General features: G+C 41.7%; 1 protein-coding gene across 1 annotated transcript in view; it reads left to right on the top strand.

Annotated features, from left to right (window-relative positions):
* The window catches only part of DCAF12 (DDB1 and CUL4 associated factor 12), a 41,790-nt gene that overhangs the window by 11,352 nt on the left and 7,711 nt on the right, over positions 1-22,727 (top strand). The window contains exons 3-4 of the mRNA XM_060101804.1: positions 12,052-12,255; positions 13,326-13,386. Of these exons, the coding sequence (XP_059957787.1) occupies positions 12,052-12,255; positions 13,326-13,386 (265 nt within the window). The remainder of the gene's footprint in view (positions 1-12,051; positions 12,256-13,325; positions 13,387-22,727) is intronic.

The following is a 22,727-nucleotide window of genomic DNA, read 5'->3' on the forward strand; positions in this document are numbered from 1 at the left end:
TAGAAACAAATCTCAGACAGAGCTGGAAGGGACTGTAACCACTGGCCTCCACTTTTTCTTTTAGAGTTGAAGAAACAGACCCAAAGGGAGAAAAGTTATTTGCCTGAGATTCTATAATGAGTTAAGTTTGGGTCCTAATTTTCCTTATTCCTTGTCAGAATTCTTTATGTTATGCCAAGTACTCCTCAAACTTTCACTGCAATACCCGTAATGGCCGAGGACTGCCTGACCTCTGCTTAGCTTGGCTGGGCTACAATACATAGCTGCATGCAAAGTTAATAACAACATAGATGCCTCATTAGAAGCGCTAACCAGGAGTGCTCCCGAGAGGAAGTCGTTCCTAGCTAGGGTATTCAGAGAGGATTTCCTAGAGGAGGAAGAGGCTTCAACTATGGGAAGGAAGCAGGGATGTCCATTCCATAGCAGAGTCAGGAATATACAAGGAATGTTGAGCAACTCTGGATAGACCCATTTGGCTGATGCTGGGCAGAAACAAGGGAGAGTGACTCAAGCCGCTGGGGATTTGGTTGACAAGACTAACTGAATCTCCTGTAGGTAACTTTTTTTTTTCTTTTCCTTCTGACTCATGTCTAGTCTTTAATAATGAATAATCCTGTTAATCACCTTTCTTATCTGGAGAATTGAGTCACGTGCTTCGCAGCATGGCCCCTGGTGAATTTATGGCCTGTTCCTGCAGCCCTGTAGACTTGGAAGATGGGGAGACGTGGGTAGCTGAGAGCAGAGGTTTGCTGGGAGGTGCCTGGCAGGCTAACTACCTGCTGAAAGTTAGTAATGAGATAGTCTGGTTACTTGATTTGGTTCCTGTTTTCCTTGGGCTCTTCCTTTAGTCTTCTTTTGCCAGTCCACCTTCTTCTAAATTGATGTATATTTGATTTCTGATTGCTTAGGCCTTTGTTTCCTAAGCATGACTCAGGAACTGTCTGCATCACAATCACTTGAGGTATGTGTTTAAAATGTAAGTTTCCTGGTCGCCACTCCAGTACTGATTCAGGATTTTTCCTTCCATGAAACCTAGGAATTGGAATTTTAAACAAGCTTTCAGGCAATTTTTATATGAATCACTGGCTTAGACTTTATGCTGTATAGCAATAATTTTTTTGTCACCTTATTATATCTAGACCATTCATTTGAATCCTCCTTGTATTTTCTAAACCACACTGAGGGCATAGGTGGGACATCATGTTTAATGGATCTGGAAGAATTTCCTTGTAGGCATCTTGGTTAATATCTGTTCAGCAACCAGTAGTACGTAATCAAATCTTATTTCTGCACTTTGAGGAAGCCCTTGACAAATAATTATTTTCCTTATATGCCAGTTCTGGTCTCAACAGACAAAGCAAGAAGTTTACCCATTCTTTTTTGTGTGTGTGGCTGCGTTGGGTTTTCATTGCTGCGTGGGGGCTACTCTTCATTGTGGTGCACGGGCTTCTCATTATAGTAGCTTCTCTTGTTGTGGAGCACGGGCTCTAGGCGCGCAGGCTTCAGTAGTTGTGACACGCAGGCTTCAGTAGTTGTGTCATGTGGGCTTCAGTAGTTGTGACACGCAGGCTTCAGTAGTTGTGGCATGTGGGCTTCAGTAGTGTGGCTTGCGGGCTCTAGAACGCAGACTTAGTAGTTGTGGCGCACGGGCTTAGTTGCTCCACAGCATGTGGGATCTTCCTGGCCCAGGGCTCGAACCCCTGTCCCCTGCATTGGCAGGCAGATTCTTAACCACTGTGCCACCAGGGAAGACCCTGCCCATTCTTTTCTTTTAGGTCAGATCTTAGCTTAAGTCATTACTTTCCAATTTTTTGATCTCTTTTCTAGAAGAGTTATAGTAAACAATTCAGAAATATCAACAAGTTTAAGTCATTTTGTATTGTGTATTTGGATTCAGAGATTCATGAGTTGAATCTGGGCTCCATTTCTTACTAGCTTTGTACCCTTGGACAAGCCAGGTAATTTCTCCTTAGCCTTTCTTTCACCTTTAAAATAAATAGAGTGGAGACTTCCCTGGTGGTCCAGTGGTTAAGACTCCACGCTCCCAATGCAGGGGGCCTGGGTTTGATCCCTCGTCAGGGAGCTAGATCCCACATGCATGCCGCAACTAAGAGTCCGCGTGCCACAACGAAGATCCTACATGCGACAACGAAGATACCACGTGCCTGAACTAAGACCCAGTGCAGCCAAATAAGTAAATAAATACATATTAAAAAATAATAATAATGGAGTGAGTAGTATCTGCCTAGCTCAGTCATGAAGAAAATTAAATAAGATGTTGGTAAGCTCGGTGCCTAGAACATGTACTTAGTAAATTGTTGATTTAATTAATGGCGGGAGGAGGAAGTGGTAACAGTAGTTTGATGGTTCTAGCCTTTAGGTGTATTTCTGGCCAAATACATAAGATAAGAAGTGACCATTTTTCTACCCTGATTGGTTATTTTCTGTATGTCAGTCACATCCCAAGGAGCTTAAACATTTAAAAATAATTCATTTAGATATAATTTATATAAGAAAAAATACAATTAGGAAATTATAGTTAATTTCATCATAAAAGGGATATAGATAAAAGCAAAATATTTTTCTGTATACAAATTAAAGTGTTAACCAGTTCTGATAAGGATGTGGTGGAACAGGTCATATATTTATTGTCACTAAAACCCTTTTTGAAAGTAATTTGACATTATGTTTCAAAGACCTGAGTGTATTGTTTGTTGAATGAAGAGCCTAATAAGTATTATACCCTTTGACCTAATATTTTCATACTTTGGAAATTATCCAAAGGAAGAAAGAAGTCTTTTTTAACAAAATAATTATTGGAAGCTATTTTATCAAAATGTTAACAATAGAATACTTAAGTAATTTATGGTAAATCAAATCTGCATGATATTATGGAGGTATTGACATAATTGTGAAGACTGTAATAACATGCAGAGCTTTTGATATGTTAAATGTAATGAGATACAGAATCCTCTCTCTGCTGATTATAGCTATGCACCATTATACATACATGTGATTAAGGACTGAACAGGAACTTGACAAATGAGAAACAGACTTGAAAAGAGGGATAGGATTTTTTTTTTTTTTTTTTTTTTTTTTTTTTGGCTGTGTCACGTCTTAGTTGCGGCACACAAGATCTTTCGTTGTGGTGTGCGGGCTCTTTGTTGCAGCATGTGGGCTTCTCTCTAGTTGTGGCGCAGGGGCTCCAGGGCACATGAGCTCTGTAGTTGTGGCACACGGGCTCAGTAGTTGCAACATGCGAGCTTAGTTGCCCCGCGGCATGTGGGATCTTAGTTCCCTGACCAGGGATGGAACCGGAGTCTCCTGCATTGGAAGGTGGATTCTTAATCACTGGACCACCAGGGAAGTCCCGAGAGATAGGATTCTGAGCAATCTTTCTTGCATTTTTTATTTCTAGTATTATAAAGTATTGTCAATAAACTATAATTTAAAAAAAGAAAGTTACTTCAGCTAGATGTTTTTTCTTAGCCTAAAGCAATAGTGAAAGTGGCCTTGCCAGGTTGCTATTTAGTGCTTGTCTTGTTTGCTGACAAAGATTGAGCAGTCAGGAGTATACCTCCTCTCTAGGGAAAGGGTGTAAAGAAAGAGCTTGGAAATACAGTGGTAGGATGTACGGCAAAAGGAGTTCCCCTCTGAAGTCACAGAAGTTTTCTGGAGCTCCAGATAACACCTGGAGAGAGTTCTTGCTTTTCAGTGGGCAGATACATAATCATATTATCATTAAGTCTTTGTGCTGTAAGGCTCAGGAAGTAAGAATGAGAGAATAGGGATTATGTTATTGTTTTGAACTGTTATTATTAAAAGTTTATAATCTCTTAATATACTAGATAATTAATTAGTGTGTAATGACAATCTGCTCTCCAGTAGTTTGCAGTTTAGAGATAAGGCTTCCTTTTAATTCTGAGTAGAAGGTCTTATGCCTTGAAATGCTCTGGGGAACAAAAAGCTGAGAATATCTTGTTTTCTTCTGAATAATCTATACATTAACTATTAGTATCCTTCAGTACTATAGGAATTAATTTTCATCTTCCATAGGAAGAAATGAGGATCTGTGTAAAATCAGGCTAGTTGACCAATTCTTTTGTTTACCCTTCTATTCTGTGATTGGATGGTATATCACTTGGAAGTAGGACATGGGCTTTGTATTTAGATAAAGGCAACACTCAGTTGAGTTCTGATTTTACAACCTAAGAGAAATTTTTTACCAAATGTTTGTCAAGGTGCTTGAGGTAGCTAAACCTCTGTGGTGTACTGTCAGAGGCTCTTCACTAGGTGACTTTGGCAGATACCAGGCAAAATCTTAGGTGTCTTGCCAAAGCTGACTCTCAGGACTTATTCCATTTTCAACAGAGCCCTCCAAAATCAGGGGTTAAGAATCAGTTTACTGGACATGTTAACTATAACGCTTGTAAAGAATTATGTTACTGGGAATTCCCTGGTGATCCAGTGGTTAGGACTCCATGCTTTCATTGCCGAGGGCCTGGGTTCGATCGCTGGTTGGGGAACTAAGATCCTGCAAGCTGCATGTCCCCCCCCAAAAAAAAAAATTATTATGTTACTTAAATTCAGGATAATTGTAAATCCTAATTTGGTCCTCCTCCCACAAAATCATGATTCTAGTGGGAAAATATCAGAACTCAGCACCTAATACGAAGTACCATTGCTGATTTCAGCAAGCCAGCCCTATAGCCATCTTTTGGAGGAGCAGCTTAGATTCACAATTCAAAGAGTAAGAGATCTTAGCATAACACAGGCACCTGGATTTAGATACAAGAATGTTCACTGCAGTGTGTTTTGCATTACTGAAAATTTGGATACAGCATAAATGTTCGATAACAGGGAATGTGTTCGATAAATTCTAGCATACCCATGCAGCGAATCACCTTAAAGCCATTAAAAATTATTTAAAGGTATATAGATTAATTTGAAAAGGTGTTAAAAGATATAAAATAATATGTATGAGGTCACATTTTTATAAATGGAGAAAAATATGTATGCATGTGACTGGGTATATAGTGAATGACCTGAAAAAAATACACCAAGTGGTAGTAGGTAGTGGTGGTGTTCATTTTCTAATTTCGCCTTTTTCTATGTTTTACAAGTTTATGATGTGTTACTTTTGTAATTTGGACCCCAAAAATGTTATTTTACTTTAAACAACCACATGGGTCTTTCCTTTAATAGACTTGCAATAGAAACAGTGACTCAACTTTCTAGGTGTGACAACTCTTCTAGCTCCTGAACAGTCTAAAATATTTATAGCTATAGAGTCTTGATATTGTTCAAGCAGCTTATTGATCTTGGCCATCCCCCTGTCTCCTGCACAGTAGGATGCAGGTGAGTAGGCAGCAAGCTTTTAGAGATGGGCTGGACAGAATACCCGATTCTCCTGGACACCATTGGAGTCCTGAGTAAGTGCAGCTCATTTCAGGGCCTGTGGTCCTTTTCTTTTATCTTTTAATTATGCACGTCATATGTGTTCCCTGAGGGAAAAAAAATCAACATGCCTGGATGCATTTTTATTTATTATTATTATTTTTTTTAGGAGTTTATTAATTAATTTATTTATTTTTGCTGTGTTGGGTCTTCATTTCTGTGCGAGGGCTTTCTCTAGTTGTGGCAAGCGGGAACCACTCTTTATTGTGGTGCACGGGCCTCTCACTATCACGGCCTCTCTTGTTGCGGAGCACAGGCTCCAGACGCGGAGGCTCAGTAGTTGTGGCTCACAGGCCAAGTTGCTCCGTGGCATGTGGGATCTTCCCAGACCAGGGCTCGAACCCGTGTCCCCTGCATTAGCAGGCAGATTCTCAATCACTGCGCCACCAGGGAAGCCCTATTATTATTTTTTAATATTTATTTGGTTGCACTGGGTTTTAGTTGCGGCACATGGGCTCCTTAGTTGCAGCAAGCAGGCTCTTTAGTTGTGGCCCATGGGCTCCTTGTTGCAGCTCGCCGGCTCCGTGGCGTGCAAATTCTTAGTTGAGGCATGCATGTGGGATCTAGTTCCCTGACCAGGGCTCAAACCTAGGCCCCCTGCATTGGGAATCTTCACCACTGAGCCACCAGGGAAGTCCCTGGACTCATGTTTTTAAAAGCGAGGGTATTCATTTAATAACATAGCATGACCAACTTTCCATGTTAATAAATATCCTGTACTCCATCATTCTTAAAGGCTGTATAATAATCCATTGTGTGGATATTCCCAAATCCCCTGTGATGTTTCACTAGTTTAAAATTCACTGTAATTTGGGACTTCCCTGGCATTCCAGTAGTTAAGACTCTGTGCTTCCGTTATAGGGGGCACCGGTTCAGTCCCTGGTCAGGGAACTAAGATCCTGCGTGCTGCACAGCAGGGCCAAATAAATAAATAAATAAATAAATAAATTAAATTCACTGTAATTAAAATTGTTCACCCATCATTATTTCCTTATCATAAATTTCTAAAATTGAAATTGCAGAGTTTACACATTTTTAATTTTTGATACATATTATCTAACCATTTCCTGTTTTGTTTCTGGATCTTGGCTCTCTCCTTTGCTCCTCCCCATCTCCATTTGGAAGAGGAAGTGTATTCCTCTGCTTGATTTCAATTATCCTCTCTTTCCCATACTTAAGCTGCCCTCTTGCCTTTTACCATCTGACTTGGTATAGTCATCCTCTCTGTGCGACCTATGTGGATTTGCTTTCCTTTCTCCATTAGCCTCCATCTAAAACACTCTTTGATACTTTGTGAATCTCCCCTCCCCCCATTTTATTAAGCCACCTTGACTTTCTGTTCACACAATTGCATATGTCTATATGCAGATACATGCATTTAGAGGTGTACTGACTAGTCATACAATCTTCCTGATTGTAAGGCCTTTGCTTTCTTTTTTCCCTCTGTCCTAACTTGTAAGTTGCAGGGAGCCATTAAGCCTCAAGCTTATCTTGCCGGTGCTGCTGGTTTCTGGCAGGGATCCCAGTAGGTTAATGTGGAGCAGCCTCATTCTGGGAAATGTTACAGGAGCTGTATGAAGCCTTGACCCTTTATCAGACAGCCTGGGGAGATAGTCTGTGGCACTCCATCCGCATCCCTGTTCCTTACTTTGAAAAAGCAAAAAGGCTCTGTCCTTCACATGGTGCTTAGTCATTCCTCTGCAAGGATGAGGGTGAGGTTGGGGGTAAACTCTTGGTTTCCTGGGCCTCTACAGAGCCAGCTGTTTGCATTTCCCTTGTATGAAATCTTTTTCATCTAGTGTAGAAGCCATTCTTATAAACTACTGAATGAAACAAACATTAGAATAGAATGTTACTATTAGCTAGTACTTGTTAAGTACCTATTCTGTGCTGAGCCCTGTGCTAGATACTTTACATTTTATTAGACCTCCTAACAACCCTATTAGATAAATAATATTATTCAAGTTTTATAGATAAGAAACAAGATTCAGAAAGGTGAAAGTGACTTGATCAAGATCACATAGCTACTAAGTAACCAATGGAATTCAAACCTAGGTCTCTCCCAAGTCCAAAACTGGAGAGGTTGGGCTTAAGACTTTCTTGGACATGAATAGATGAAGCTTTTTCTCTTCACCTTTTCTGGGTGGCAGAAATGGAGCCCTGTTTTAAGGCATAGGGTTGTGTCTTACCAAATGCATCGGCCTTAGTGTACAGAGTAGATTCTCTCTACATCAGTGCTTCTCCAACTTCAGTGTACTTGGAGATCTTGAGAAACTCCAGATGCTGATTTAATAGGTCTAGGGTGAAGGCCTGAGATTCTTTGTTTCTAACAAGCTTCCAGATACTCCTTTGAATAGCAAAGCTCTAGATCAGTGATTGTTAAACCTGGGCAGTCATTAGATTCACCTGGAGATCCTTGAAAAAAATTCACTTTTACTGGCCCCAAACTCAGAACTTTCTAATTGGAGGAGTTTTAGGGTAGGGCCTGGGAATTGTTTTTAAATATTTATTTATTTATTATTTATTTATTTGGCTGTGCCGGCTCTTAGTTGCGGCATGCGGGCTCTTAGCTGTGACATGCAGGATCTAGTTCCCTGACCAGGGATCGAACCCAGGCCCCCTGCATTGGGAGCACGGAGTCTTAACCACTGGACCACCAGGGAAGTCCCTGGGAGTTGTGTTTGTTTTGTAGTATTTTTTTAAAAAGAAAATTCCCCAGGTTATTGTATTATATTATATTGTATTATAATCAGTTTGAGAATCACTGATCTAGAAGCTAATATATTATGGTTGCACTGTCCCACACAACACAAAAGTGTAAGTGGGCAGTACATTTTGCTTTATTAAACATTTGAGGGGCTGTGTTGGTTAGAGATCGTTTGTTTAAAAGGGTAAGAAATCCACTCACATTTATTGGAAGGGCTAGCTTGCAAACCTGAAGAGCAGGAAGTATCCCTGGATCTCAGAAAAACAACTAGGAGTTGGAAAGCCCCTAGGAACCAGGGATGTCCATGCTTCCTGGCTTCTGTTTCCTTTTCTCTGGGGACTGGCTTTGGTAGAAAATGGCCACCCAGACAGTTTGGTATAGTGCCACCAGCCAGTTCCATATTGCTGAGAGAATTTGAATGACCCAGTCCAGTCTAGCCTCTGGACTGGTTCTCCTTGAGCCAGGAGGCTACCCCAGGACAGTGCTGTGATCTGGAAATCTGGGCTGTATCAAACTCAGCTACAGGCCCCCACTCTGAGTGCAGGGATGTGGGGGCCCCCTAACATCCTTGGGCAGGTCCCCTGTAAGGTGGTTACTGTAAGCACTTACTATGTAGCTCTGCATAGTTGGGGCAGGAGAATAGAACCAAATAGGGTAAACCCTTTGCTCTTGGAATTGGAAGGACATTATTAGCTTAATGGAGAAGAGAGACAAGTAAAGAATTTTTTTAAAAATTTATTTACTTTGGCCATGTTGGGTCTTTGTTGCAGTGCGCGGGCTTCTCATTGCGGTGGCTTTTCTTGTTGCAAAGCATGGGCTCTAGACACACAGGCTTCAGTAGTTGCAGCACTTGGGCTCAGTAGTCGTGGCTCGCAGGCTCTAGAGCACAGGCTCAGTAGTTGTGGTGCACAGGCTTAGTTGTTCCATGGAGTGTGGGATCTTCCCGGATCAGGGCTCGAACCCGTGTCCCCTGCATTGGCAGGCGGATTCTTAACCACTGAGCCACCAGGGAAACCCGAGACAAATAAAGATTTTGAAACTGTGGTAAGATCTAAGTATTGTGAGTAGAGGGCTGTCTTGGGAGCCTAGAAGAGAGGAACTTAACCAGTCTGGACATTAAGGAATGTTCATAGAGGACATGTCTGAACTGAATCATGAAAGGTAAGGACATGATGGCCAGGTAAAGAAAAGAGTAGGAGGAAGCATTTCTGGCATTGTGAACAGCATGAGCATGAAACAAAATAATTATATTTCATTGAAGAGTCTTCATTGAAGACCCAATGAAGTCAAAAATAAAATAATTATTATTTGTGTGAATAATAATTAATAAGCAGTTCTTTCTAGAGTATAAGGTCCATGGCAGGATTTGAAGCTAGAGAGATAGGTAGGGGCCACATTGAGAAGAGTCTTGATGCCATGCTAAGGGGCTTGAATTTAGGTAAAGGGGAACCATTAGATATTTTTTAATTGACTTGGGAGGATTTCCATTTTTATGAAGATGAATGATAATAGTATGGAGAATAGTTTTTTTGTTTGTTTTTTTTCTGTACACGGGCCTCTCACTGTTGTGGCCTCTCCCGTTGCGGAGCACAGGCTCCGGATGCACAGGCTCAGTGGCCATGGCTCACGGGCCTAGCCGCTCCACAGCATGTGGGATCTTCCCAGACCCGGGCACGAACCCGTGTCCCCTGCATTGGCAGGCGGACTCAACCACTGCGCCACCAGGGAAGCCCCTGGAGAATAATTTTGATGGTGACCTTGCCTGAAGGCACAAAGACCAGTTGTAGTTGTCTAGAGGAGAGAGGATGGAGAGGAAGGAGTCAACTGTAAGAATATTTAGGAGATAGTTTGGCAGGACTAGCTGGGATGATGGGAATGAGGGAGGAGGAGTCTAGAGTGAATCCCAGGCTTGTGTGACGAGGCAGATTTTGGTGGCATTAGATGAAATGAGCAATTTGGGGAGGAAGAATATTTGTTTTAGACACATTGAGTTTAAAAATGCCTGTCAGACACATCAGTGACTGTGCCTGTTAGGCAAGAGGGTCTGCCTTAAGTAGTTGTCAGGGCTTACAGATTCAGGAGTGGTTCCCCTCTCTCTACCTTCCCTTTTCAAATTTTTCCTCAGTCTCTACCTGGCGGTCTTGTTCTAGCTACTCTTCCTTTCCTTTTTCTATTTTAAATTTAAGGCTTACCTACTTTCTCCTTTCATAGATCTTCCTGTGCAAGCAGTAGGTTACTTTATACAAAGATATAACATGATTTGGCTTCAGTCTGAGAATTGCTGATAGGATTTTAAATGAACTACCTAGACTATGAGGTATATGAGGGCAGAGGTCATTCCTAGTAGTTATATTTCTAGCACCTAGAACAATTCTTGGCATTTAGTTGGTGCTGAATCAGTGAGTGAATAAATGAATCATTGAATCACATAAAGAGTTTAATAATAATAGACTCCAGGGACTTCCCTGGTGGCACAGTGGTTAAGCTTCTGCACTCCCAATGCAGGGGGCCCGGGTTCAATCCCTGGTAAGGGAACTAGATCCCACATGCATGCTGCAACTAAGAGTTCATGTGCCACAACTAAGGAGCTCATGTGCCGCAACTAAGGAGCCTGCGAGCCACAACTAAGGAGCCTGCCTGCCGCAACTAAGACCCAGCACACCCTAAATAAATAAATAAATAAATAAATTTAAAAAAGACTCCACTGGGAATGCCCTTTGTCTAAGACTGATCTTTTCCATAAAGTATTTCTCTGAATTGAATTTTGGAGAGTGAAAAGGGGTCAGTTTGGTACGAAGTGGATAAGAGCATTTCAGCCAGAAGCAGCCGCATGAGCAAAGGCATGGTGGCACAAAACAGAATGTGTGTGTGATAGATAAGCAGTGAGATATGAATATCTCTTACCTTGTCATGTCTCAGGTCACTCTTGCAAACGTGGTAATGTTTATAGGTATGTCTAATAGTGGTTATGATGTGTTTTGTTTATAAGTTTCTATGCATGGTTAGATAAGAATTAGTTATATAGGGACTTCCCTGGTGGTCCAGTGGTAAAGAATCCACCTTCTCCACTGCAATGAGAAGCCCGCGCACCGCAACGAAGAGCCCCCGCTCACCGCAACTAGAGAAAGCCCGCACTCAGCAAGGAAGACCCAATGCAGTCAAAAATAAAATAATAAAATAAATAAAATGTTTTAAAAATCTTTAAAAAACAAAACAGAAAAAGAATCCACCTTCTAATGCAGGGGACGCAGGTTCAATCCCTGGTCGGGAAACTAAGATCCCGCATGCCACAGGGCAACTAAGCCTGCGTGCCACATCTAGCAAGCTCACGCGCCTCAACAAGAGAGCCCATGTGCCACAAACTACAGAGCCCATGCACTCTGGAGCCTGCTCACCACAACTAGAGAGAAACCCGAGCAGACCACGCTCCATGAAGAAAAGATCTGGCATGCTTCAACAAGGATCCTGTGTGCCGCAACTAAGACCTGACGCGGCCAAAAAATATAAGGAAAATAAAGAAATAAAATAAATAAATAGAAAATAAAAGAGTTATATAAAATATGCTTGAACTGGTAGAAAACCTTTCATCAGGTTCATTAGAGCCATAATCCTCTTTGAAGCCATATTTGAATCCCAGGCAGAATTTACTTCTTCCTCTCTCTGTTTATGTAGCATATTATATCTATCTCTGTTATGTTTTCTTATTTACATGTTTCATTTGACTAGTGTCGCCCTGACCATGCATTTAATAATGCCCAGGGTCTAACGTAGTAGACATTAATTAAATGTTTGATGGGTAACTGAGTGAATGAATGGATGTTTGTACCCAGCGTTAGCCACACTGAAGAGAAACTGCATTCAGCTTCTTTATCCCTTTTCTCTTGTAGCTGTTTGTAGTGGATGTCCAGACAAGCCAGATCACCAAGATCCCCATTCTGAAGGACCGGGAGCCCGGCGGTGTGACACAGGGCTGTGGTATCCATGCTATCGAGCTGAATCCCTCTAGAACACTGTTAGCCACCGGAGGAGACAACCCCAACAGCCTTGCCATCTACCGGCTGCCTACACTAGATCCTGTGTGTGTGGGAGATGTAAGTCTCCTCAATAATTGTAGATAGAGGTAGCCTTGTTTTTTAACAGAGCCCAGTCCTCATCCCACAAGCCCCCCAGGAAGGGACAGTTTCCTCTAGAGTTCTGCGGACTTGGGTTGGGGGTGCGTAATGGTGAGGTATGGGGTGGAGTTTTCAGAGTTGGTATTCCACTCACCACAGGGAGTATCAGATATGTTGGCAGAGGGTATGTTTGATAAAGAGGCGAGCAGTACACCTCAGAGGCCATCAGCGGTGGGTTGGTGTTTGAGTCCACACCACAGTGGTTACACATCTCCTACTGCCCATAATCAGAAGGGTTTATGAAGTTATTCATTCAGCAACTGTTTTTTGACCCTTTTATGGCCGGTCATTGTTTCAGACACTAGGGACATAGCAGTGAATAAAACAAAGTCCCTACCCTCTTGAAGCCTGCACTCAAGTGAAGGGAGGCATATAAACCAACAAAAATGTACCAGCAGTATGTCAGAGTGTGATGAGTGCCATGGAGAAGAGTAGAGGCAGGCTAAAGGGAGAGAGCATGGTGGAGAATGCCATTTCAGAGGATAGTTGGGAGGGCCTCTTTGATAAGAATGACATTTGAGCAGGGAGACTTAAAGGAAATGAGGGTGCAAGCCATGCTGATGTCTGGAGGAAGAGAGTGCCAGACAGATGAAACAGCATAGAGGTCAGTTGTAGCTATAGTCCCAGGAAGCAAGGGGAGAGTGCAAGGAGGTGTGTTGGAGGGATGAGAGGTGGGTAATTGTGCATAGGAACCACAAGTAGAACATCCAGAGATAGAATGCTAGAGCTGTGTGTCCACCGGCCATGTTTATTGTCCACAGGAATGCCAGTTTCATTCCAGCTTTGCGCTTCTCAAGACAGAAGTTAAAAATTGTGGGATCATTCCATTTGGGTTGAAATCACCAGAGATCAGAATTGTAATTTTTACAAAGATATTTTCAGTCAGACTCGTAAGCTTTTTAGGGGTGTACATTGTAATCCTTATTTTACTGATTTCTTTTTTTCCTTTTTTTTTCTCTCTCTGTACCTGTCACTCCCTCCTCTTGAAGGATGGACACAAGGACTGGATCTTTTCCATTGCGTGGATCAGTGACACTATGGCAGTGTCTGGTAAAATTGCCCTTTTGTAGGGAGTTCTGGTGTGGCAGGGAGGGAGGGAAGGTAGAAGTTGAAGAAGGAGAGTAGTGTGATTGGAAATCGCCCAGTAAACCGACCATCAGCCAGGGGCCAGGAAACCTTGTTTCTAATACTCTTTCTCCTGACTTACCATGTGACCTTGAGGAAGTCATTCCCCTTGTATATTCCGGATCTGGAAAGTGGAAGTACTAGCACACTTATTATTCATACTCTGCCTGGTTCCAAAGAGCCTGTGTATTGGCATGTTAGCCTCAACATTTTTGTGGGGCTTCACTGAGACAATAGTTGAGAAAGTGCTTTTGGAAAAGTTGGTGTGCTCTGCAAAGTATTAGGAGCAACTGTCACTTTCTGTACAACTATATAGTGTTGATAAAGCTATATAGGATTGGGGGACTTTCTCTCCCAATGGTAGAACAGTCATAAAAAATACATGGAAATGAGTGTAGAGAAGATAATCTAGAGATACTCAAATGCTTTCTGAATACCCACAGCAGCCTAGAAAGTAGGCTCAGAGTGCCAACCAGTTTTGCTGGGTACGTATATGTAAAAATATAATCCCCCATTCCAGATTCCCAAATTTTTTAAAAAATTATGAGTTGCTAAATTAAGTACTTCATGTGTGTTGTCTCATAGAATCCTCAGAACAGTCCTAGAAGGTTTGCATTATGAGCCTCATTTCACAAATGAGAAAATGTAGATTCTGAGAAGTTATAATTTGCCAAAGGCTCCACAGATGGTGAGAGATGGACTCAGGATCTGAATCCAGCTCTGAGTTCAAAGCCCATGCTTAGAACTGCTATGAACAAAGCTAAGGGAACATAAATGTTTCTTCTTTGGATTCTTTGCAAGGCAATAGAAAGCAGCCAGGAGGGAAAATAAATCTAATGGACAAGCATAGTCACAGTTCAAAATTACTCAGTAGTGGTTCAGAAGCTTTTGGATTCCCTGTCATTTGTCTCCCCAAGAAATGAGAGCTCCTTGAAGGCAAAGGCTGAATCATGTCACCTCTATAGGGGCTATCTGTATGACAGTAACTTGCACTAAGTGTGGTTGTTAGGAGCCAGGACGTGGCTTTTTCTGGGAGCTTCCCTTCTCTTTTTTCATATAGTCTGTGAGTATTCTATGTTTTTAGGCTGATAGCTTCCAAGTCTACATTTTGTGAACAGTATAGCAGATTTTAAGAATATTGGCTCTAAAACAGGAACAGACTCACAGATACAGAATACAAAGCTGTGGTTACCACAGGGGAGAGGGAGGGGGGAGGGACAAATTTGGAGTATGGGATTAACCAATATAAACTACTGTATGTAAAATAGATAAGCAACAAGGATATACTGTATAGCAGGGGTCCCCAACCCCCAGACCGCGGACCGCTACCGGTCCGTGGCCTGTTAGGAACTGGGCCACACAGCAGGAGGTGAGCTGCGGGTGAACGAGCAAAGCTTCATCTGCCATTCCCTATTGCTCCCCAATGCTTGCATTACTGCCTGAACCATCTCCACTCCCCCACCCCGCCACCCCCCGGCCCATGGAAAAATTGTCTTCCATGAAACCGGTCCCTAGTCCCAGCAGTTGGGGACTGCTGCACAGGGAATTATACCTAGTATCTTGTAATAACCTACAATGGAATATAATCTGCAAAAATACTGAGTCACTTTGCTGTACACCTGAAACTAATATAATATTGTAAATCAGCTATATTTCAATTTAAAAAGAAAAAAGAATATTGGCTCTGAGTGAAAGACCTATATTCTGAAAACTGTAGAACATTTATGAAGGAGATTGAAGATGATACAAAGGAATGGAAAGATATCCCATGTTCTTGGATTGGAGGAATTAATATTGTTAAAATGTCTCTATTTCCCTCAGCAATCTACAGATTTAATGCCATCCTTATCAAAATACCCATGACGTTTTTCATAGAACTAGAACAAACAATCCTAAAATCTATATGGAATCACAAAAGACCCCAAATTGCCAGAGCAATCTTGAGGAAAAAAAGAACAAAGCTAGAGATAGCATGCTCCCTGACTTCAGACTAAACCACAAAGCTTTGGTCATCAAAACAGCATGGTAAGACTTCCCTGGTGGCACAGTGGTTAAGAATCCACCTGCCAATGCAAGAGACACGGGTTCGAGCCCTGGTCCGGGAAGATCCCACGTGCTGCGGAGCAACTAGGCCCATGCGCCACAACTGCCGAGCCTGCGCTCTAGAGCCCGCGTGCCAAGAGCCCGTGCTCAGCAACAAGAGAAGCCACTGCAGTGAGGTGCCCATGTACCGCAGCGAAGAGCAGCCTCTGCTCGCCGCAACTAGAGAAAGCCTGTGTGCGGCAACGAAGACCCAACGCAGCCATAAATTAATTAATTAAAAAAAAAACCCAGCATGGTACTGGAACAAAAAGAGACACATAGATCCATGGGACAGAACAGGGAGCCCAGAAGTAAACCCACACACTTCTGTCAATAAATCTATGACAAAGAATATACTATGGAGAAAAAACAGTCTCCAATGAAGAGCGGTGCTGGAAGAACTGGACAGCTACATGTAAAAGAGTGAAATTAGAACATGGTCTCACACCAATATGCAAAACTAACAAAATGGTTTAAAGACCTAAGTGGAAGACTGGAAACCATAAAACTCCTAGAAGAAAACATAGGCAGAACACTCTTTGACATAAACTGTAGCAATATTTCTCATATCTCTCTCCTAAGGCAAAAGAAACAAGAGCAAAATTAAGCAAATGGGACCTAATTAAACTTAAAATCTTTTGCATAGCAAAGGAAACCATCAACAGAACAGAAAGACAGCCTATGGAATGGGAGAAAATGTTTGCAAATGATATGACCAATAAGGGTTATCCAAAACATATAAACAGCTCATACAACTCAATATAAAAAAATAAACAACCCAATTAAAAATTGGGCAGAAAACCTGGATAGATATTTTTCCAAAGAAGATATACAGCGGCCAGCAGACACATGAGGAAATGCTCAAAATTGCTAATCATCAGAGAAATGCAAATCAAAACCACAGTGAGATAATAATCACTTCACACCTGTCAGAATGGCTGTTATCAAAAAGTCTTCAAATGTTGGTGAGGATGTGGAGAAAAGGGAACCCTAGTACACTGCTGGTAGGAACGTAAATTGGTGTGGCCATTATGAAAAACAGTATAAACGTTCCTCAAAAAACTAAAAATAGGGACTTCCCTGGTGGTCCAGTGGTTAAGAATCTGCCTTCGTTCAGAATCTGCCTTCCAATGCAGGGGACGTGGGTTCGATCCCTGGTCAGGGAACTAAGATCCCACATGCTTCAGGGCAGCTAAGCCAGCATGCTACAACTACTGAGCCCTCACACTCTAGAGCCCGTGCACCACAACTAGAGAGCCTGCGCGCCACAACTACTGAGCCCATGCGCCACAACTAGAGAGAGATCCGTGTGCCACAACGAAAGATCCTGTATGCCGCACCAAAGATCCCATGTGCCGCAGCTAAGACCCAACGCAGCCAAATAAATAAATATTTTTTTAATTTAAAAAAATTGAAAAAGAAAACCTAAAAATAGGACTACAATATGATCCAGCAATTCTACAGCTAGATATATATTTAAAGAAAATGAAAACCCTAATTCGAAAAAATACACGCACCCCAATATTCTTAGTAGCTTCATATGTAATAGTCAAGATATGGAAACAACCTACGTGTCTTATCGACAGATGAATGGATAAAGAAGATGTGGTACATATATACAATGGAATATTACTCAGCCATTAAAAAGAATGAAATAATGCCATTTGCAGCAACATGGATGGACCTGGAGGTTATCATCCTAAGTGAAGTAAGTCAGACAGAGAAAGACAAATATCATACGATATTGCTTACGTGTGGAATCGAAAAAACAACAGCAAAAGTTCATACAAATGAACTTACTTACAAAACAGAAAACAGACTCACAAACTTAGAGAATGAACTTATGGTTACCGGTGGGGAGGGATAGATTGGGAGTTTGGGATTGACATGTACACACTGCTATGTTTAAAATAGATAACCAGGGAATTCCCTGGTGGTCCAGTTGTTAGGACTCTGCGGTTTCACTGCAGAGGGTGCAGGTTCAATCCCTGGTCAGGGAACTAAGATCCCACAAGCCATGTGGGTGGCCAAAAAAAAAAAATAGAAAAATAAAATAGATAACCAACAAGGACCTACTGTATAGCACAGGTAACTCTGCTCAACATTCTGTAATAACCTAAATGGGAAAAGAATTTGAAAGAGAATAGATACATGTATATGTATAACTGAATCACTTTGCTGTAAACCTGAAACTAACATACTATTGTTAGTCAACTATACTCCAATATAAAATAAAAGTTTTTTAAAAAGATGTGGTATAGGGCTTCCCTGGTGGCGCAGTGGTTGAGAGTCCGCCTGCCGATGCAGGGGAAGCAGGTTCATGCCCCAGTCCGGGAGGATCCCACGTGCCGCAGAGTGGCTGGGCCCATGAGCCATGGCTGCTGAGCCTGTGCATCCAGGGCCTGTGCTCTGCAGCGGGAGAGGCCACAGCAGTGAGAGGCCCGCGTACTGCAAAAAAAAAAAAAAAAAAAAAAAAAAAAAAGATGTGGTATATATACACAATGGACTATTACTCAGCCATTAAAAAAGAATGAAATTCTGCCATTTGCAACAACGTGGATAGACCTAGAGGGTATTATGCTTAGTGAAATAAGTCAGAGAAAGATAAACACTTAACTACTTAAATGTGGAATCAAAAAAATAAATAAAATGAATGTATATAACAAAACAGAAACAGATTCACAGATAAAGAGAACAAACTAGTGGTTACCAGGGGGGAGAGGGAGGGGGCAAGATAGAAGTATGGAATTAAGAGATACAAAGTACTATGTATAAAATAAGCAACAGGGCTTCCCTGGTGGTGCAGTGGTTAAGCATCCGCCTGCCAATGCAGGGGGCACGGGTTCAAGCCCTGGTCCGGGAAGATTCCCACATGCCGCGGAGCAACTAAGCCCGTGCGCCACAACTACTGAGCGTGCGCTCTAGAACCTGTGAGCCACAACTACTGAAGCCTGTTCACCTAGAGCCTATGCTCTGCAACAAGAGAAGCCACTGCAATGAGAAGCCTGCGCACTGCAACGAAGAGTAGTCCCCGCTCGCCGCAACTGGAGAAAGCCCGCGTGCAGCAATGAAGACCCAACACAGCCAAAAATAAAATAAATAAATTTATAAAAATTAAATAAGCAACAAGGATATATTGTATGGCACAGGGCAATATGGTCATTATTTTATAATAACCTTAAATAGAGTATAGAAATAATGAATCACTGTGCTGTACACCTGAAACTAATATTATATTGTAAGTGAATTATACTTTAACGAAAAATTAAAATCTAAATGTTCGTGATAATTCTCATCTTCTACTGAGACTTTAATTATGATAATATAGAACACACCTTCCTTATAATCTGTAGAATCACTATAAATCAACATACACAACAAAAATCCTTCCATCAATGTTCCTAATATATAATTTTGCCATCTATTTTTTTTAATTTTTTTTATTTTTTGCGGTACGCGGGCCTTTCACTGCTGTGGCCTCTCCCGTTGCGGAGCACAGTCTCCAGACGCGCAGGCTCAGCGGCCATGGCTCACGGGCCCAGCTGTTCCACGGCATGTGGGATCCTCCCGGACCGGGGCACGAACCCGTGTCCCCTGCATCGGCAGGCGGACTCTCAACCACTGCGCCACCAGGGAAGCCCTAATTTTGCCATCTAAATTGAGGAAATACAGCTTTGTAAAAGTACTAATCTTCAAATGCTCTGTTCTCCAAATTGTTACATGTTGAAAGAAGCTGTGTTTCAGTTTCCTAATCATCAAAGTAAGTTAGTACACTTCCCTACCTTAGTGATGGAGTTGCTGTGTGACATACTGTTGACATATTACATGGTACACAACATCACATACAATTATGAAAGATAGAGAGTAAAAACACAGTATACATGTTATTTATTTATTTTTAAAAAATCCTCCCAGCTCAACCTTTCCATTTGTTCAAAGGCAGAACAACCACAGTGAAAGAAGCCCAGGAAGTGTGAGCTACTGATCTGTGCTTTTTTTTTTTTAATATTTATTTATTGGCTGTGTCGGATCTTAGTTGAGGCACACAGGATCTTTCATTGGCGCACGGGCCTCTCAGCAGTTACAGCACATGGGCTCTCTAGTGGCGCAAAAGCTCTAGAGCACCTGGCCTTAGTTGCCCTGTGGCCTGTGGGACTTCCCCGATCAGGGATCGAACCTGCATCCCCTGCATTGGAAGGCAGATTCTTAACCACTGGCTCAACAGGGAAGTCCCCAGTATACATTTTCAAACTAATATGTGGAGAGACAATTAACGAGGAGCCCAATTTGGAGGAGTGTTATACTATACAAATATTGAGAAACTGCCTCAAAATTTTGCAGTAAGCAGCTCAGTTGGAAATAGTTCTAACGTTCAGCTGTGCAGGAGGGCAGGGGACAGTGTTTCTCTTGGGGAGTTCCCTGGCAGTCCAGTGGTTAGGACTCCATGCTTCCACTGTAGGGGGCCTGGGTTCGATCCTTGGTCAGGGAACTAAGATCCCACAAGCTGCATGGTGCGGCCAAAAAAAAAAAAAGTTTATTTTGAATTTTCAGTTATGCTTTGTTCACATCCAAATCAGGAATTTCATAATCTGAGAGGTCACATCAGCAAGAAAGTCCAAATAGTTTTAAGTCAATGTAGATGTCTTGTTAAATTGGATATAAACAAGGTTTTATTATTTATAAAAAAGAGTGTTTGATGTACCATTAACAGTAGTTTTTGCTGCATTTTTAAAAAAAAGAGTATTGGCTCTGATAATAAAGATCTGAATTTGAATCCTGGTCTTACCACTTATTAACACAGAGGGCAAGTTATTTAAGGCTTTTGAGACTTGGATTTCCTCATCTGTAACATGGATAATGATTATATATACTTCACAGGGTCATTGGGAAGATCAGATGAGTTAGTGCTTAGTGTCTGCCATATTGAAAATGCTCAATACTTGTTACCCAGTGTTAATGTTCAAACTTGATGATGAGCATCAACCCCTGAACATTCCCCTCAAATTCAGTGTATTCAAACTCATCATCTCCCTTCCAGAACCTCCCCTCCCCCTGCCATTGACATATATTGGTAAATTCTCCTACCTCCCACCTAGGTGCACAGCCAGAGAACTAAGACTGTTCAGTCTCCTTAGATTACCAAGCCATGTTATTCTGTTTTCTAAAATATCTCTTATATCCATCAATTTATTTTCTATCTTGTCTACTTGGGTGTTCATCGTCTATTTTTTGAATTACCCCAATGTCCTTCCATATTTTCTCTCTGCCTCTAGTCTTGTCTCCTCCAATCTAATCTTCATGTTGCTGCCAGATTAGTTCTTAAAATAATTTTTTCTTTACTGTAAAAGTAATACATGTTTATTGTAAGAATTTTTTTTTAATTCAAATAAAAAAGGAAAGAATTACCCACACAGTTTGTGCCCAGAGATAGTTACTGTTAACAATTTGAAATCAATCTTGCTAGTCTTTTTTCAGTACATATTTGAGTTGTTAAAATGGGATTATCAGTAGGTTAAAATGGGATCATGTAGAGGGATGGATATATGTATAGATATATGATATTCCAAGTATAAGAAAATGTTGACAGTAGACTATAGGTGTAAGTATACAATTCATTGTAAAATTCTTTCAACATTTCAATATGCTTGAAATTTTTCATAATAAAACTTGTATAGTTTTATTTTTTAAATTTGCATTATAAACCGTACGTGGTTCTCTAGACGTGCCCTTCTCTCTGGCCTTCTCTAGATTTCACACATGATGAGCCCTCTGCTTTGAACCTTTGTCCACAAACCTTATGATACAAACAAGTTGGATGATATTTATCCCATGTTAGACAATTTTTACTGTGAACTAGTCAGGAGATTTGCAATGTGAGAAGGGCACCTTCTGGTCTCAAAGGAGTGTTGGCAGATAATGCTACTGGAAAGGAATTTGAAAACTTTTTTTATTGGTTCTTTTATTTTATTTTTTAATTTATTTTTGGCTGAGTTGGGTCTTTGTTGCTGGGTGTGGGCTTTCTCTAGTTGTGGCAAGAGGGGGCTACTCTTTGTTGTGGTGCGTGGGTTTCTCATTGCGGTGGCTTCTCTTGTTGTGGAGCATGGGCTCTAGGCTTGCGGGCTTCAGTAGTTGAGGCTCACGGGCTCTAGAGCGCAAGCTCAGTAGTTGTGGCGCACGGGCTTAGTTGCTCCGCGGCATGTGGGATCTTCCCGGACCAGGGCTGAAACCCGTGTCCTCTGCATTGGCAGACGGATTCTTAACTACTGCGTCACCAGGGAAGCCCTTTTTATTGGTTCTTGATATACTGTTTTATGACTGTACCATAGACTTGTTTTTAAGTGCTTCATTATGTTCCCTAAGGAAAACTGTTTATGTTTTTAAGCATTCATCTTAATGTAGAACAGTCATTCTTAAGGCATTTTTTAAAATTTTATTTTATTTTATTTATTTTTGGCTGTGTTGGGTCTTCGTTGCGGTGCGCAGGCTTCTCACTGCGGTGGCTTCTCTTGTTGAGGAGCACGGGCTCTAGGCGCACGGGCTTCAGTAGTTGCAGCACGTGGGCTCCATAGTTGTGGCTCACGGGCTGTAGAGTGCAGGCTCAGTAGTTGTGGCACACGGGCTTAGTTGCTCCGCGGCATGTGGGATCTTCCCAGACCAGGGCTCGAACCCGTGTCCCCTGCATTGACAGGCAGATTCTTAACCACTGCACCACCAGGGAAGCCCAGAACAGTCATTCTTAATTCAGGGATTATAGTTCCTTCAAAAGGCCCATGAAGCTCCCTGAAACTGAGTGTGCAAGGTAGGTTTTTTGTGTATTTTTCTAGAGAAAGGGGTCTTTAACATTCCTAAGTCTGTCAGAGGGGTACATGACTCAGAAAATATTAAGCACCACTGATCTAGAGTGGAAGTTCCCAAACCCTATTGCCTAGTAGAAATCACCTATGCATGCATGCCCAAGTGACCTAAGCATTTGGCTTGGAAAATTACTGAGCTTTATCAAATGTATTCTCTCTTTTCAAAAGTCCCACCGACTACGTTACACTTAAAGGTTATATTTTAACTCCTACACTTCAGTTGAATCATCCTCTTGGTGTGGCTTTTAGAATACATACTGCTTTCTGTTTTAGTGTGGGCCACCTGGCCAAGCTTCAGCACATGTGAGCATGGTACACAAAGAGCTAGAC

Source organism: Mesoplodon densirostris, chromosome 6 (assembly GCF_025265405.1).
Source record: "Mesoplodon densirostris isolate mMesDen1 chromosome 6, mMesDen1 primary haplotype, whole genome shotgun sequence".
In the NCBI taxonomy this organism is placed as follows: domain Eukaryota; kingdom Metazoa; phylum Chordata; class Mammalia; order Artiodactyla; family Ziphiidae; genus Mesoplodon; species Mesoplodon densirostris.